General features: G+C 35.0%; 1 protein-coding gene across 1 annotated transcript in view; it reads right to left on the minus strand.

Moving 5' to 3' along the window:
• Positions 1–16,274, minus strand: part of ADGB (androglobin) — a 203,795-nt gene that overhangs the window by 121,810 nt on the left and 65,711 nt on the right. The window contains exons 8-10 of the mRNA XM_012655518.1: positions 12,249–12,343; positions 7,370–7,544; positions 4,387–4,477 (exon numbers count right to left, since the gene is read on the minus strand). Coding sequence (XP_012510972.1) covers positions 4,387–4,477; positions 7,370–7,544; positions 12,249–12,343 — 361 coding nt within the window. The remainder of the gene's footprint in view (positions 1–4,386; positions 4,478–7,369; positions 7,545–12,248; positions 12,344–16,274) is intronic.

Raw genomic sequence — 16,274 nt, forward strand, 5'->3', positions numbered from 1 at the left:
ATAAAGACCTTTAAAGGTGATTCTGGTAAGGGCCTGGAAAGAAAAGAGGAGAGTTGCCTCAATATTCTCAGAGAATACCTAAATAGTTGTGAACTGAATGTTAGTAAAATTGTGGATGGTAAGGGCCATTCTGATGAGGACTCAGATGGAAATGAGGAACATGTTATTGGAAAATGAAAGAAAGGTCAACCTTGTTATAAAATGGCAAAGAACTTGGCTGAATTATGTTTGTGTTCTAGTTTTTCGTGCAAGGTAGTATTTGTGGGAGATGAAATTAAATATTTGATTAAGAATATTTATAAGTAAAGTGCTGAAGATGTAACTTGACTTCTGTTGACTCCTTATATTAATAGTAGAAAAGAGAAATAGATTTGGAAAATTCTTAGCCTGTCCATATTGGAAAAAATGAGAAAGACTATTTGGGAGAGAACATGGAAAATGTGGCCAAATTTGATAAAGAGGTTACTATAGATCAGTCATCTCAATAGAAGCTAGGAGCTATTCATCCAGGAACCTATTGTCAAAGGCAGTGGAAGAATGACCCTGAAGATATTTGGGAGATCAATGGGGCTGCCCCTTCTGTCACAGGCCCAGAGTATAAAGGCCTGGGGGGCAGAAAAATTTCAAAGGAGGGGCTTCTGCTGCACTGGGCTGCTTCCTGTCATGGGCTCCACTCCTCACATTTTGTTGCTGTTCTCAACCACAGCCCTAGGTGTGGCTTGGGCAAGCCTCCGACTAAGACAGGAAAGGGAAGGTAAAAGATAAGGCTTTTAAGGCTAGTCTTTGAGGATGCAGAACAGAACACAAAGGACAAGTTATCCTGCTCTCTGAGTAAGAATGAAACAGGAGGGTGGAGAGGGGAAAAGATGGACAAGACTATCCAACATGATGAGAAGCTTGGGAGACTATTGATAATGGTGGCCAATGGAAATCCCCCATAGTGGAGCGGCTGAATGATTTAAGAGTGGCAGTATCCAGTGTTTCCTTTTTATTATACAGGTTGCTCAAATATCATCAAAATATAATGCCTTCCTCAACCTATCAATACTTTCCATGAAACCTGTAGAAAATTCTGCTGTAAATGCAAATAATTTGCATGAACATTTTTCTTGATTTGGGTTTGTTTGTTTGGCTGGTTTTAAGGAAAGGGAAGTAGAGGCTAATTTAGGTAAAGTAAGGTCTGGGTCTAACTGAATAAGGAACAGGAGAAAGAGAATAGCCATGGGAGAAGAAATGCCGATGAAGGGACAGCCAAAGTGGGAAATTACAAGAAGAGATTAGCATTCCAGTTCAAGATAACAGCCTAAATACAAATGTACCCCTTTCCTTCCATCTATATTCTGTTGGAATCTTAGAGAAATTAAAAAATAAAAGGAAAATCTCACAGAACTGGCAAAATAGAAATGCCACAATGAGAGCGGTGATACATTCCTCAGAGACAGATGAGAAGATTAAGGGCAAAACAGCGGAGCAGAAAACCCCATAATCCCATTAGGATAACAAAGAGGGCAGAGTCAGTCACATTACCCAGAACCTTCCCAGTGAATCTTAAATTAAATCAGCAGAGGCTTGGGGAAAGCCAAGGACTGGAGACAGTGTGGAAAGGAATCTTGGCAAGGGCAGGTGAGCTAATTATACAATCACCTTCACAGCAGCTGACCCCAATAGTTACCCTCAGGACAAAGCTTCCATTGTGTCTCTGAAGTGTGAACTTTTAACTGGAAGATTATGCCTGGGTGATGGGGGAAGAGAAGGAGGGCAGGACCTCAAACACTGGATGCATTTATGAGCACCGGGAAGATGAGGAGCCATGATATCCAGGAGAGCCACCCGTTCTCCCACCTCCTGCACAATCACTGAAGCAAGGACTCCTACATTCAGGGTTCCAATTATTTATGAAAAATAAGTTCTTTGAGGTACAACTATAGAATCTGAGACAGGCCTTTATAATAGTAATTATTATATTTTATTGTAATTATATACTTATATTAATACATGCAGCTTTCCCCAGAAGTTGATATCTATGAGGGGCAAAGTCTTATTTTTCTACCTTCAAGTGAAATATAGTGTCTTGCTATATTAGTCTGCTTGGGCTGCCATAACAAAATTAAAGCTGTGTGCTCACATGACCTTTCCTCAGTGCGAGTATTTGGAGACAGAGATGCACTTTCTGTTTCTTCTTAAAGGACACTAATCCTATTGGTCCTGGGCCTCTTCCTTATGACCTCACTTCACCTTAATACTTCCTTAGAGGCCCATCTCCAAATATGGCCCCAATGGGAATTAGGGTTAAATATATGAATTTAGGGGAGACAAACTTTTGGTTCATAATATTCTACCTATGGACCCCCCCACACACAAATTCATGTCCTTCTCACAGGCAAAATACACTTACCCCATCCCAATGACCACAGAAGTTTTAACTCATTCCAGCATCAACTTTAAAGTCTGCAGCTCAAAGTTTCATCTGATAATCATCTACATCACATATGGGTGAGCCTCAGGGAGGTAGGATTCATCCTAAGGCAAAATTCATCTCCAGCTATGAACCTGTGAAACTAGACCAGTTACGTACTTCCAAATACAATGGTGGGAGAGGAATAGGATAGACATTCCTTGCTCAAAAGGGAGAAATAGGAAAGATGAAAGGGGTGACAAGTCCCATGTAAGTCCAAAACCTAGCAAGGCAAATTTCATTAGAGCTTAAAGTTCAAGAATATTCCTCTTTTGTTTGATGTGCTGCCCTCTGGGCCCTCTGCAGGAGCAGCATCACCCCAGGCTCTGTAGGGCAGCCCAGCCCCCTTAGCTGTCTGCGAGGCCCAGCTGGCCTGCTGAAATCTGGGAGAAAGCAGCTTTTCCCCCTGGGCCTGTGGTGGGAGTAGCAGCCCAGAAGATTTGTGCATCACTTCAGGGGTCATTCTGGCCTTTTCTTGAAGGATAAGACATGTTTGCAGCTGGATAGCTATATGGTCCTGTCCCAGAAATTTCACAGCCTTCCTTCATTTGGTCCCATTTTCATCTCTTTCAGTTCAAACTGGTAGTATTTCTGCTAAAATAATCTATACCACATGATAAGATTATGGGCATAATCCTAGAATCTTTTTATCTGGTGATAGTCTAACTACACCCTTGGCGTTCTCTTCAAAACACACTTTCTCATTTTTTGCAATATGGACAGGCTGAGAATTTTCCAAATCTTTATGCTCTGGTTCCGTTTTGCATAACAATTCCTTCTTCAGTTCATCTCTCTCTTGTGTTTTCACTATAAGCAGTCAGGAGAACCCAGCCACACCTTCAACATTTTACTTGGAAATCTCCTCGGCTAAATAGCAAATATCATTGCTTGCAAGTTCTAACTTTCATAAAACACTAGAACACAATTCAGCCAAGTTCTTTGCCACTTTATAACAAGGATTACTTTTCCTCCAGTTTCAAATAATATGTTCTTCATTTCACCTGAGACCTTACCAGAAAGGCCTTTACTGTCCATATTTATACCAACATTCTGTTTATAATTGTATATTCTCTAAGAAGATGGAAGTGTGCTCTCCTCTTTTCTTTCTGAGTCCTTATCAGATTCACCTACCAAAAGTCCCTTCAGGTAATGTAGACTTTTTCTAGCATGTATCCCTAAACTCTTCCACTCTTTACCCGGTACCCAGTTCCAAAGCCACTTCACATTTTTAGATATTTGTTATAGCAACATCCCACTTCTCTGTTCCAAAGACTGCATTTGTTTTCTCAGGCTGCCATAACAAAATACCATGGGCTAGGTGGCTTAAATAAGAGAAATTTATTTCCTCACAATTCTGGAGACTGGAAGTGTGAGCTCAAAAAGGGCAGGTGCCAGCAGGGTTTGTTTCTTAGGAGGGCTTTCTTCCTGGCTTGCGAACAGCTGCCTTTTCTCTGTGTGCTCACATGGCCTTTCCACCATGTGTGCGTGGAGAAAGAGAGAGAGAGCACGTCCTCTGGTGTCTCTCCTCGTAAGGACACTAATCCTATCAGATCAGCACCGTACCCTTACGACCTTATTTAACCTTAATTAATTTCTTAGAGGCCCCATCTCCAAATACAGCCACACTGGGGGTTAGAACTTTAACATATGAATTTGGGGGGAAAATAAAAATTCAGTCTATAACACTCACACATAAAAGGTGAGCAAAAACTATTTTTTAATTAAGTGAATTTGTGTAATTGTAAGCTATAAAAGGTCAAGGAAATATCCTTTAATATGTGTGTGTGTGTGTGTGTGTGTGTGTGTGTGTAGCCTTATTTTTAAATAAATATTCTTTAAAATGCTCTCATTTAGTGTTATCTTTAACCACATACATCAGAAAATATTCTGTTAACAAGATGCATTTGTAAGAAAGAATGTTATACACTTACGTTTCTTTTGGAATTGTAAACGGAGTCATTCCATAATTCAGAAATGGACTTGAAATCTCAAGAAACTGTTCAGGTTTCTTTATTATTATATCTAAAAAATAACAATTAGGAAGTGTGATGTACATTTTTTTAATCTTTTATAATTGCATGCAAAATTTAATATTTAATACAAACTGTTTGGATTAGCTATTTACTCAGGAAATCTCAACAGAGTTAAATAGGAATGTGCAAAGATACATAAGGTTTTCTTATTGAAAGAGCTTACAGATCTTGCCAATATTAGATTTCTTCTGTCTATTCTTCGGTTGCTTTCCAGATTACTTGAAACAATTAAGTTTCAAAGGAGAAAGTTAGCAATGTCGTATCGAGTTATTCCTTGACATTTGCTATTTCAAGTACAGGAATGAATTTTCATACAAGTTTTTTACTTAAAAATATGAGTTCCCTTAGTTAACCTCTACACCACAGTTGCTTAGGGCATGAAGAAGAAATGTGAACTAATATAAGGAGATAATAGTGGAAGAACAAAAAATGTAACAAAGTAAAAGCTCATGAGTAGAAAAGAAAGCAGCAGGTCAGGAGAGGATTTGTGGATATTCCTAAAAGACCCTGAAAGGTGATCTAGAAGTAAGAAATTCTTCATGAATAATGGGCACAGCATGTGTATCACCATGGTGAACACTGAAATTAGGAGTGATTATTAGGAAAGAAGTGAGGCTATGACACAGTATACATAAATTTTCTCAGATTGTTCTGTCTTGTCCTCTAAAATGATCTCCTTCCCCATTTTCTGTTAATTTTCACTTTAAATATTGAATCCAATGGAGAGAAGAAAGACAATTATGTGATGAGCCTCTAGGCAGGCCACTGCCCTTGTGGAATTCTACCAAATGTTAGATATTCATCTCCAGTTTACAAAAGAATATTTATTTACCTAGAATTATATAACTATCAGTAACAAAATCAGAAGTTACTAGTATGTTCACTACTCTTACTTTCATTCAGCTATTCCTTGATGCTCTGAATGAACAAATATTTTAAGTGGCTCCATGCATTTAACTAAAATAGCATTGAAAAATAAATGATTTTTTTTTCCTTTCAACTGTTATGTGGATGCTGATCTTTGGTTCAAGAAAGACAATAAAGGACAGGAAGAAATGAAGGAAGGAAGGAAGGAAGGAAGAAAGGAAGGAAGGAAGGAAAGAAGGAAGGCAGGCTGGGAAGTTCTTTTAACCCAAAGAGCAGATGTACTTTGTTGGCACCAATAGCCCATTGCAGAAACTCAAGGAATGTAAGGAAATAATTGAAATAATTAAGTAGGAAGGGAAGAGGAAGTTGGACCTAAGTAAAAAATGAATTGATCATTTTTCCTCTACATCCTAACCAGATATTTCTTTAATCTTTGTTTCTTTCTGGCAAGGATAACATATGTTGTGCTAGAGAAATCTTTGCTACCAGCTGTATTGGCTGTGTCAATGTAGGCAGACAGCAAATGTGAGGAAAATTACATGGTTAACAGTTGTTATTTATATTTTTAAAATGTATAAATTATGGCAGGACGTAGGAAGCAAGGAACAGGTAAATATTCCAATCTGTGTGGCTACTGCAGTTTTAGGATCCTGAGTACCCCTGAGATTTATGTATTACACTAGGATACGGTTCTCCTGCCATTTGCAGTGAAGAATTAGCAACAGTGTAGCAGCAAGAACCACAGAAATTCAGAGACATTTCCACCACCAGTAGAGGCACAAGCCATAGTCCATGGTTCATGGCAACAACCATTTAAAGCACAGTTATAAGCTTAGCAGAGATGCCTTCAGTAAATGGCACAATATATGTTCATTGTGGTTTTGCCTTTGTTGTTCATGCAGGTAACAGACCTCTGCATGCAGCTCCTAATTCAGTAACCTCTAGAATGTGATATACTGTTACTGAAATAGTAGAATTAGAAAGAGTATTAGAAAAGATAAAGGGAGAAAATGCAAAAGCAAACAAATTAACAAAGAAATATAATCAAGAAATATTATGTTAATATTATCAAAAGGCTATTTTGAACAAAGATAATTTAAGCCTCTTGGAAAGAGAACATATACATATAACACACACACATGTGTATAATCCATACCACTCCAAATCTTCATCATCCTCCTACAAATGCTAAATTACCTAGGAGAAAGCTATATATGTTGAATAAACATATACAAATTATGTATTATTCTTCTAATTATTAATGATTCTTATTTTAATCCCCTCCCTTCATATTAAATGCTTCTGCTTTAAAATTGGTTTTTCATGTATGGTCTCTTGCCATCTTGGTCCCACTTCCATTCGAACTTGGTGCTCATGGAAAAAAAGAGTAAGAATGTAAAGACTTATAGAGAACAAAAATTGAAGGAATGAAGAATCAGACATAAATAGAATTTATAACTGAATTGCAAGAATAAGAACAAGGTGGGAACACTCCCCTCCCTGCCCTGAGCCCATGGGAACCTATTTATTTCTGAGGCCATTGTCACTCACAAAGGAGCTACAGGGCAGTATTAACACAGGAGCCAGTTCAGGGCAGAAGTTCTATTCCTATAAGAGTTTTAAATATAAATCCGTAATTCAAACATTATATTCTGCAGGATACTCTATAGTGATTTCCACATTAGAAATTCACTCCAGCGATTTCATATATGCTACTTAAGTTTCTTTATCGTTTGCTGCAAACTACTTTTCTATCACACCAATAGTAACAATGCCATCACTCAAAGAATGACTTTGATAGAGCTGGCCGATTTAGATATGAACCAAACTGCTCAGCTTCTGAGATGTGGAGAATGGATCCTTTAAAGACATAAAATTTGAACATAAAATTAAATGTAGATTTCAGGTGCAAGTTGAGTGCTTTGCCTTGACATACATCTTTCACCACAAATGAAATGATTACACTTTCATAGAGAAGAAATAATCAGAAAGATTTGAAGATAACAACACATACCTTGAGGTTCATCTGTTATAACTTGTTCTTTTTTTGGACGAATGAGTTTCCAGGGAGGTATGGGAGGTGGCTTTGGTGGTGCTACCAGGGGACAAGACCTACTTCTAGTCACCAGCACAGGATGGCTACAGATGTGTGAAAGACCATATTCTCTAAGTTTCTCAGCAGAATCTGCCTAAAAGACGGAAAGAAGATTCAAAAGAATTCTTCCAATTGCCTCTTGTATTTAAAATAATACTTCTGTAGATATAAACATACTATCACCACCACACTGATAACAGTGGTAATGAAAAAATCACCACCCATATTTCTCTGTATAATCACTATCACCATCTTTTAAATTTTCTGGAGTGCTGTTTCTTTATTTACAAAGTAACAGATTAGAACTGGAAGACACTTCTCAGTTCTAAAAGCTTAAGATTCTATGAGATGGCAAAAAAAAATCTTAGCTTATCAGTTTCGTTCCAAAATTAATCAGCTGTTATTTTTATAGGTTAAAGCTTTAACTCTAGTGCTTAATAGGTAAAGTTTGTTTTTTAATCACTTGCAATTGCTACCTAGTGTTCAAAAATATTCAGTCTTGAGTGTGTTCAGGTCAATGAGGTAGTTAAGGGGTTGGCTTATCTCCAGCTCACGCCCTCATCACTAACAGCGGGTTCCTCCACAGGAAATTCCCATGATTATTCATGGCAATGGAGGCATTCAAAGAAGTTCAGGGAATAAAGGCTTCCTGTGTCCTGCCAAATCAAGTAGTTTTCCCAGGCAGATACTTCTCTATTCGAATGTTCAGATCTCCTGAAGCCAGTTTGCTTTGGAATAATTCAGAATAACATTTAAGCAGAACTTAAATTACTGATTTATGGCTGAAATATGCCATAAGGAATAAAAAAATATGTGAATGATAAAGTAATATATACTATAGCCATATTCTGACTTTCAAAAATTTCTTTAACATTTAAAGTAAAATAAAATAAAATATTAACTGCATTAAAGTCAGTTTCACCAATAACTATTTTTCTTTCCGATCATTTTGCATCATTGATTTCTATGCAATAGCAACAATTGAGATTATAAATTTACAAAACAATTCTTTAAATTAGAACCAGAAACCTAGTTATCAGTCTATTCCAAATTATTACTCCAACTTGAATCTGCCTTGCTCTCCTGACCCTGCTTCTATAGAGCTCAATCTACACTTCCCTGAGCCAAAAAATAAAAGTACCCATGAGAAAGGAGAGTTCTTCCCAAAGCCAGAAAAATAATTTTAAGAAGGAGTTAATCAGTGCATTAATGCAAAGCCATTTGAAAGTATTGTAAATATTGAAAATACAGAGAAAAGTGAGTCAACACTTTTAAAAAGTGGCCTAAGTAACAAGTAGAGGAACTCTTATTTTCTCTTTATCCCTTTTGTAGATTTTAGCAATTTGCCAAAAAAATTCAGAAACTTCTGGAATTATGTCTTAGAATGTTTTAAATAAACTATTTCATAGATGATCTAAAATCTAGACCTTTTATCTACAAGTTTAACCCTACCAAGTTTTAAAATTTTCTAGGAGTCAACTCAACGCTTGAAAGTAATCCTTTCAGTGGAAAGTTAGGGGAGAATTTTAGGTTATTCAATGAGACAATGCATCAGAATAGTATTTTTAAAAAGGTGCACTACTATAAAAGTTACATTTAAATAATATCCAAAATAGAAGTCATACTTAAAGTAGTATTTACAAGTTGAATAAGTTCCAGACATTTTATTAGTCATATTTTTTGGTCTCTGTATATGAATTTCTCCTTACGATTGCAACCAACATTTTAATCTAAAAAGACTTTCTTTTTTGATTTGTCGAGAGTTAGAAAATAAAAAGCACTTTGAACATATAAAGTACTGGTCCAAATAGCAAAGTACAGTATTAGCACCTATTTATAGTTTCAATAATCTGCCAAAGTACTAACTTGATTTAAGCATGAGAAACTTAAATAAGACAATTCCTCACACTTCATTTTATTTTCAACATACTGCACTATATTTCTAATTCATGTAAAGTAATGCTATTAATAATAGTTACAGTTTAATGTTAAGAAACTATGTTAAAGGATTTCAAGTTTCCTTGGGTTACAATTAGGGGCAGAGAGGGATTTATAATAGTGCCTGGATCATTGAATAAGCATTCAATATGTGTCTGCTGAATAATTCATGCATAAGACTTAAATTAGAAGTCTACTTTCTTAAGACCCTTTCATTCTTTTTACTCCATCTCATTTCAAACATTTTAAAAGAAACAGGAGGTGGGGGAGGCTTTTTTAAAATTCCCAGATCATCCATCTAAATAAAACTATGTCCATTTAGAATACCCAAAAGGAGGAGGATGTTGAATAATATAGGGTAATTCATGACATTTTGCTCTTTTCCAAGTTTTGTTATTGATTTTCTTGTATTCTTCACCACTTCTTTAAATAAATGTAAGTTATTGACTTTATTTTACTTTTCGATCTCACTGTCTTTGGCGCAGTAACTTTGAGCAGTGTACTCCATTTAACAAAATTTCATTAGGACAGAAATTGTTTCCTATGGGTTTATTGTTAAAATATTATATCTCTATTATATTCTGATATTTACCAGGGAAACGAGTTCACTCTCATAAACTGCTAACCTATAAAAATCAGCAGGCAAGATACGGAGATCATAATACCATAGTTAGTTCATTACAGTCTTGAGGGTCACTTAATTACTGTTCCAGACAGTGGATTAATTCCAGAACCTCTGAGCACCTTAAATAATTTTCAGCCCCCAAAGGAAGGATTTGTAACAATTTCTATGTCCTGACTCTCACCCATACACCAAGCTGCCTTTAAGACTTCTCCCCTTACAATCTGTTCAATCTCTAGCAGTTCCCTGAACCCAGTGGCATCTCCTTCATCTCCAGACTTTCCAACATAAAATTCCCTTTGCTTCGAACACACTTTAGTCTATTTACTTGTATACCCTCAGAACATACCACATTGTTTGGCATATATTACATAATTAATAAACATCTGTTAAATTAACCAATGAATAAACAGATCTGAGGTTTTAGTCTTTAATTAGCCTTTTAAATTCAAAACTAACTTTGTGTATAAATCTTAGTTTCTCAGCAGCAACACCAAAAGTTCAAGTGGATTATTTTGTATACTTTTCTTTTTATAATGCGTTCATCCTATGCTTTCATTTTGCGGTTTTAAAAGGAATTTGAGTACTGCTCAGACACTAAGCCACGGCACTCCACAAAGCACGGCTGGTGCTCTTTAGTGGCCCTATGAGTTGCAGTCTTTACTCTCAGGGATATCTGAGACAGCACCTAGGCCTGTGGCATGTAAAGAAGTTAAAAAAAAAAATCAGAGATGAGAAGACCAGCCCTAATCTCAACAAGAGGCTCAATTTGGAAAAGGCTTTAGATACACACTTGGATTGTGGAATGATCCTGATTTGAAGATCCAGTCTAAATTAGTTTCTTCTACTTACCCATGGCCAATATTATTTAATTTTGGATTAAAATTAGTGAAGCTACCATAATCTCTATATTCATAATGGTACATTCTATCCTATCCTCTTTACAGTATGACCACTGTTATTTGGTAGATTTTTGCAGGAAGGAATGATTTCTATCTAAAAAAAGGGGAGAAGAAAGAAAGAAAAAAGAAGAAGAGGACAAATGATAACATTATACCCCCTGGGCATAATCTAAGAGACAAATGTAATGCACATAGTAAAGTCTAACAATCATTCAATTGGAATATTTACATTTCAAGCCAATTTCTATTCAAGTTTTAAAACTCAGCTTTTACTAACTGACCAAATGAACATTTATATGTAATTATATCCCTGCATCATCTGTTCTTATACTTCGATGTAGTGATGTCAGAACCTCAAATCCTAGCAATAAAGTGCTAGATGTCTAAAGTCTCCAAACAGGGTTAGGATCCAGAAAGCCCCAAATGGATAGGGAATTTGTCTAAATAAATTGTTTAGTAATTTGGTGAACTTTACCATTATAAGGGAAGGAGAACACTTATTTTTCTGTCCAAGAACAAAAGATAGCTTAAAAAATTATGAAAGTGCATAAATACTATACAACTATTAAACATATATTGACTAAAACTTTACACCATGAAAAAATGTTAATAATATATTAAGTGAAGAGCTGGTTTCCAAATGGAACATAAAGTATGATTTCACTCTGTAAAAAAAGTACACACATACAAACACAGAATGAACACATAGAAGAAAAATCAAAAGATATATGCCAAAATGTTAATATTGCCTATGACCAGCCACTTATACTATGAATATTTTAACTGTATTCTCTTTGACTACATTTTCTAAATTTTCTACAATTTGTTAAATTTGTAAGACAAAAATTAATAATCATTTATTTTATATTACTTTACGATACAAGGAAGATCACAGCAGTGGCTCTCCAGCCTGAGGGTGAATTCATTTAAATAATCTTACGTTAAGAATATATGTGTGGCCAATTTATGGGAAGGTCATCAATTATTATCTAGAAATGATTTCCATGAGTTTCACTGAAAAAATATAAATTTTATATCTTTCCTTTTATATATAATAGAAGGACCTACAAAAATTAAATGTGACTATATATTTTTTCTTTTTTTTATAATTAGAACTATTGCAATAATCTAAGATAATTTTGGCTAGGCCAGGTCCCTTAGGTCAAGTACTTAATTTTAAATATAAGGGAAATGAAATCCAGGGATAGAATTTTAATTAAATTCTGGTGCCCCTTCTACAATGCGCGCACACACACACATACACACACACACGCACGCACGCGTGCGTGCACAATTAACATAAATGACATTGTATTTCCTGGTCTTGACTGCTTACCATCTTCTCTAATGCAAAGATCTTCTTTTCAAACAAATAGAGAGGTGTAAAGGTAGCACATATAACCATATGAGGGGACTGTATTGCTGAAGAACCTGTAAAACAAACATATTTTGTGTCATCAAAATTATAGTAAAAATGGGTCTGTGAATAGGTCTGCCTAAATTGTTCAAATTCCTTAATGAACTTATCTTTGCTGGTGAAAAACATGTAAATGACTCAAAATGACTTTATGAAGATTTATGATTTAACATTTATTTAAAATGTTAAATCTTAAATATGCACCTGTTGTATGAACTCTCATTAGTTTTAAGTTCATAGTAGTACTATTTAATTACTTGACATTATTTTACCTAACCACAGAAGATTTATCATATAAACACTGTCCAGTTATTAGTCAATGTAGCATAGAATGGTCCACAAATAAGCAGGTCCAAAAGGAATGATTTTTAAATTGAGGCATTTCTTTGCTTTCATAGATAGAATCTTTATTCCATTTTGAACTTAAAGAAAGTCCAGGATTTTGATTCTATGTCATTTCAAAAACAAATAAAACATGAATACAATGAATCCTTACATGAAGATAGAAAGCATAATTCATTTTGAAAGGTTTAATGCTGGTAGAATTTGCTGTTGAACATTGCTTATTTTTTGTTCAATTTTTTCTTTTTTTCTTTGTCTCTCTCTCTTTTTTTAATAGAGACAGGGTCTCCCTATGTTGCCAACGCTGTTCTCAAACTCCTGGCCTCAAGCGATCCTCCCGCCCTGGCCTCCCAAAGTGTTGGGATTATAGGTGTCAGCTACTACACCTGCCCTCACGTTTTTCTTAACATCCCTGAAATTACTATATTTGATTCAGTATTCTTTTGCTCTACAAACATTCTGGACAAACCAATAGAAGTCAATTTATTTTAGTCTCTTCCTTTTATTTTTAATAAAAATTTTGTTTTATTCTTTTCCTAACTTACATATTTACAATTAACTATATTAGATAATATATTTACAAAAGAATGTTTTTAGGGCCACAAAATATAAATTAGGTATCAGTTCAGTATCTCTCTTAAATGAAGATGTGAAATATGGCAAACTTATAGAAACATATTTTTACATTTAAAAATTAAACTTTGTACATTTCTCGCAGACCTTGCTAACACATACAGGTCACCTTTTCCTATACTACTTATTTACCTATGCTATCTTTGTTTGATGATGATAGTTATAATCTTAAGTCTATGCATGTTGTCTCCCCGACTAACTTTTAAGGTCTTTTTGTGCAGAGGCTGAATTAATAATTTGGTTTATTCCACAAAGGACCTTGCATGAAATAGTATATTTTAAAATTTGACTAATGATCTCAAGATCAAAGATGTAACAAAATAATTATTCCTCTTAAAAAGAATGAATATGAACAAAAATACTTTGCATGTGCTTCTATCATCAAATAAAACCATCTGGTACACCCGCTTTGAACCAGAGTGACCCTGGTTAGCAATGACCAGCAAATTATAGTCCAGTTTCTTTGCTCACTGATCACTCCAGTCAAAGCCCTCCAATAAGTCCTCTAGTCAAAAGAAAGATTAAGAAATGTCTCTAGGCCTTGGCTGAGACACGAAAGCTAGTTATGTGGAGGAAGTTCCTAACAGTGATGACTGATAAATATTGAAATGGTTAAATTTTACAGTTTCTCATCTATCTGCAGAACTTTCCACTCAAAGAAGGGGAAGAGATTAAATGCTCTTTCCAGGTATTTTCCAGGTTCAAGATTAACCAGGTTGCCCTCTGCATCTTAGGAATGTATGAAAAGCGGGATGGAAGAAGGAAGAGTGAGAACTCTGCTCTGAGTCTGGCTACTGAGAAGGATTAGTCTCTCTTCGAGAAAATCGGCTGAAGTTTCAGATGTTAAACGCACAACCTGCTTCTTCCAGTCTTGTAGTACTTTGATGTTAGTAAAAGCATGAGGAAATCAATGGTAATCATTTTAAACATTTGTAGACAGCAAAACTGGAAATACAGAAAGTAGAAAAATTAAACACATGATTGTGATATCTTTAGCAGCCTGGGATTGATTGACTAGAGAAATCAAAGTTTTGGGCATCACTTGAGGGCAGTGAGTTAAAATAGAAATAGTTATTAGTGAGGCAAATAACAGAGTGGATTAGATATGAATGGCTGGTATTATCTGCACATAAATACAATGTGTTTAGATAATTAACCTTTCATGTTAAATAATCATTAACATGTAGCTAGAAATCTACCATCAAGAGCTCCTTCCATGGATCCAGAAGTAGAAGGAATGGTAATAACTAAATCTTGGACAACAGTAGGATGGCAATATGGATTGAGTGATAAAGCAGTACGATCATGGAACATGAAAGGCATTTGATCATTTTTGTTGCAAGAACAAATCAAGGAATGAATGGCTTAAAGCAGTATTTCCTAAAATGTCTTTCCTGAACTATAAATCAGTCCAACAAGATCGTTTTTTGGGAGTTCTAAATGGTCCAAAAGTGAAGAAGTCCCACAGTTAACAAAAAATCAATTATCAAAGAATGACATTCCCTCCCATATTTCATCCTCTACTTAGTTTTCAATATAACATCTATTAATATCTCAATGAATTTATAGTCTTTGGAATATATCCTGGAACATGCTGGCTTAAAGTAGGATTGATTTTAGTATTTTAATTAGATTTATCTTAGAAAATAATTATTGACACAAATAATAATTGCAGTATAATGTTTGTGTGAAAATGAAATTACTGTTTGTAGTAGACTACCTGTTAGAAATAAGCTTCCCAATGCATGACACAAAACTCAACTAACAACAGCCAAAACAAATAGTGGTTTATTCGTCCCATGCAACAAGCAGTCTGAAGACATGCAGATGCACTATTGGTTCAGCTATTGAAGGAGGTGGATGGATGTTGCTGAAATTTGTTTGGCTTTTCTCTAACACCTATCACTTCCCAATTTTAAGATTATTTCAAAGTTCAAGGCAAGATTAAGATGGGGAGGAGGGCAACGTCAGCTGCATCTGGGCTCCTGCTTAGGAAAAGCAAACACTTCTACAGAAGCCTCAGAAGACATTTATTTATCTGTATGTACTTTACTAGGATAAGTACAAGTGGTCAGTGCTACCTGATCACAAAGGGACCTTAATATGTGTATATTTTACTTGAGCTCAAGACATTATCTATCTGAAAAAAATTGAGTTTCTCTAATAAATCAGAAGGGGTAAGATAGATACCAGTGTCCATTATAAATCCTAAATAGATCAAGCAAGAGTCTCACAGTAGAAAAATTACTATGGGCCCCTCAGAACATAGTTAAAAAAATGATAACAACCAAGATGAAAAGACCCGAGGATAGTATTTGCTATTTATAATAAATTTTGATATATAATTCTCAAGTACCAAAGTAGAAGCATCTTATTGATTTTCTCTGACATAATATTCCTTATAACAGTATTTTCCAATAATTACATGTATACTTTGTTTCATTGTAACATTATTTTACGATGCTTAGTTTTTCTTTTGCTAATTATTAATGAAAATTGTGTTAGTGGTTGTAATACTGTAGAGAAAGGAGAGATAAATAAACATGAATGTGAAATGACTAGATACACACTTGTTTACCCAGATTGAGCAGAGAGTGTTTTTTTTTAAGTTGATATTTTATTTGGCTTTAAGCATGTAACTGTTTTTCAAGTACATAATAAATTATTATTAACTACAGTTGCCATGCTGTATATTAGCTCTCTAGTGCTTATTCATCTTATAACTGAAAGTTTGTACTTTGTGACCAACATCTTCTCATTTCGCCTGTGTCCTAGTCCCTGGCAACCACCATTCTACTATTTCTCTCAGTTTGACTATTTTAGATTCCAGATATAAGTCATACCATGCATTTTTTTTGTATATCTGGTTTATTTCACTTGTCCTCCAAGTTCATCCACATTTTCACAAATGGATTTCCTTCTGTTTTAAAACTTATATTCCATTGATTGTGTATATAATAATTTCTTTAT

Source organism: Propithecus coquereli, unplaced genomic scaffold, assembly GCF_000956105.1.
Source record: "Propithecus coquereli isolate 6110/MARCELLA unplaced genomic scaffold, Pcoq_1.0 Scaffold48, whole genome shotgun sequence".
In the NCBI taxonomy this organism is placed as follows: domain Eukaryota; kingdom Metazoa; phylum Chordata; class Mammalia; order Primates; family Indriidae; genus Propithecus; species Propithecus coquereli.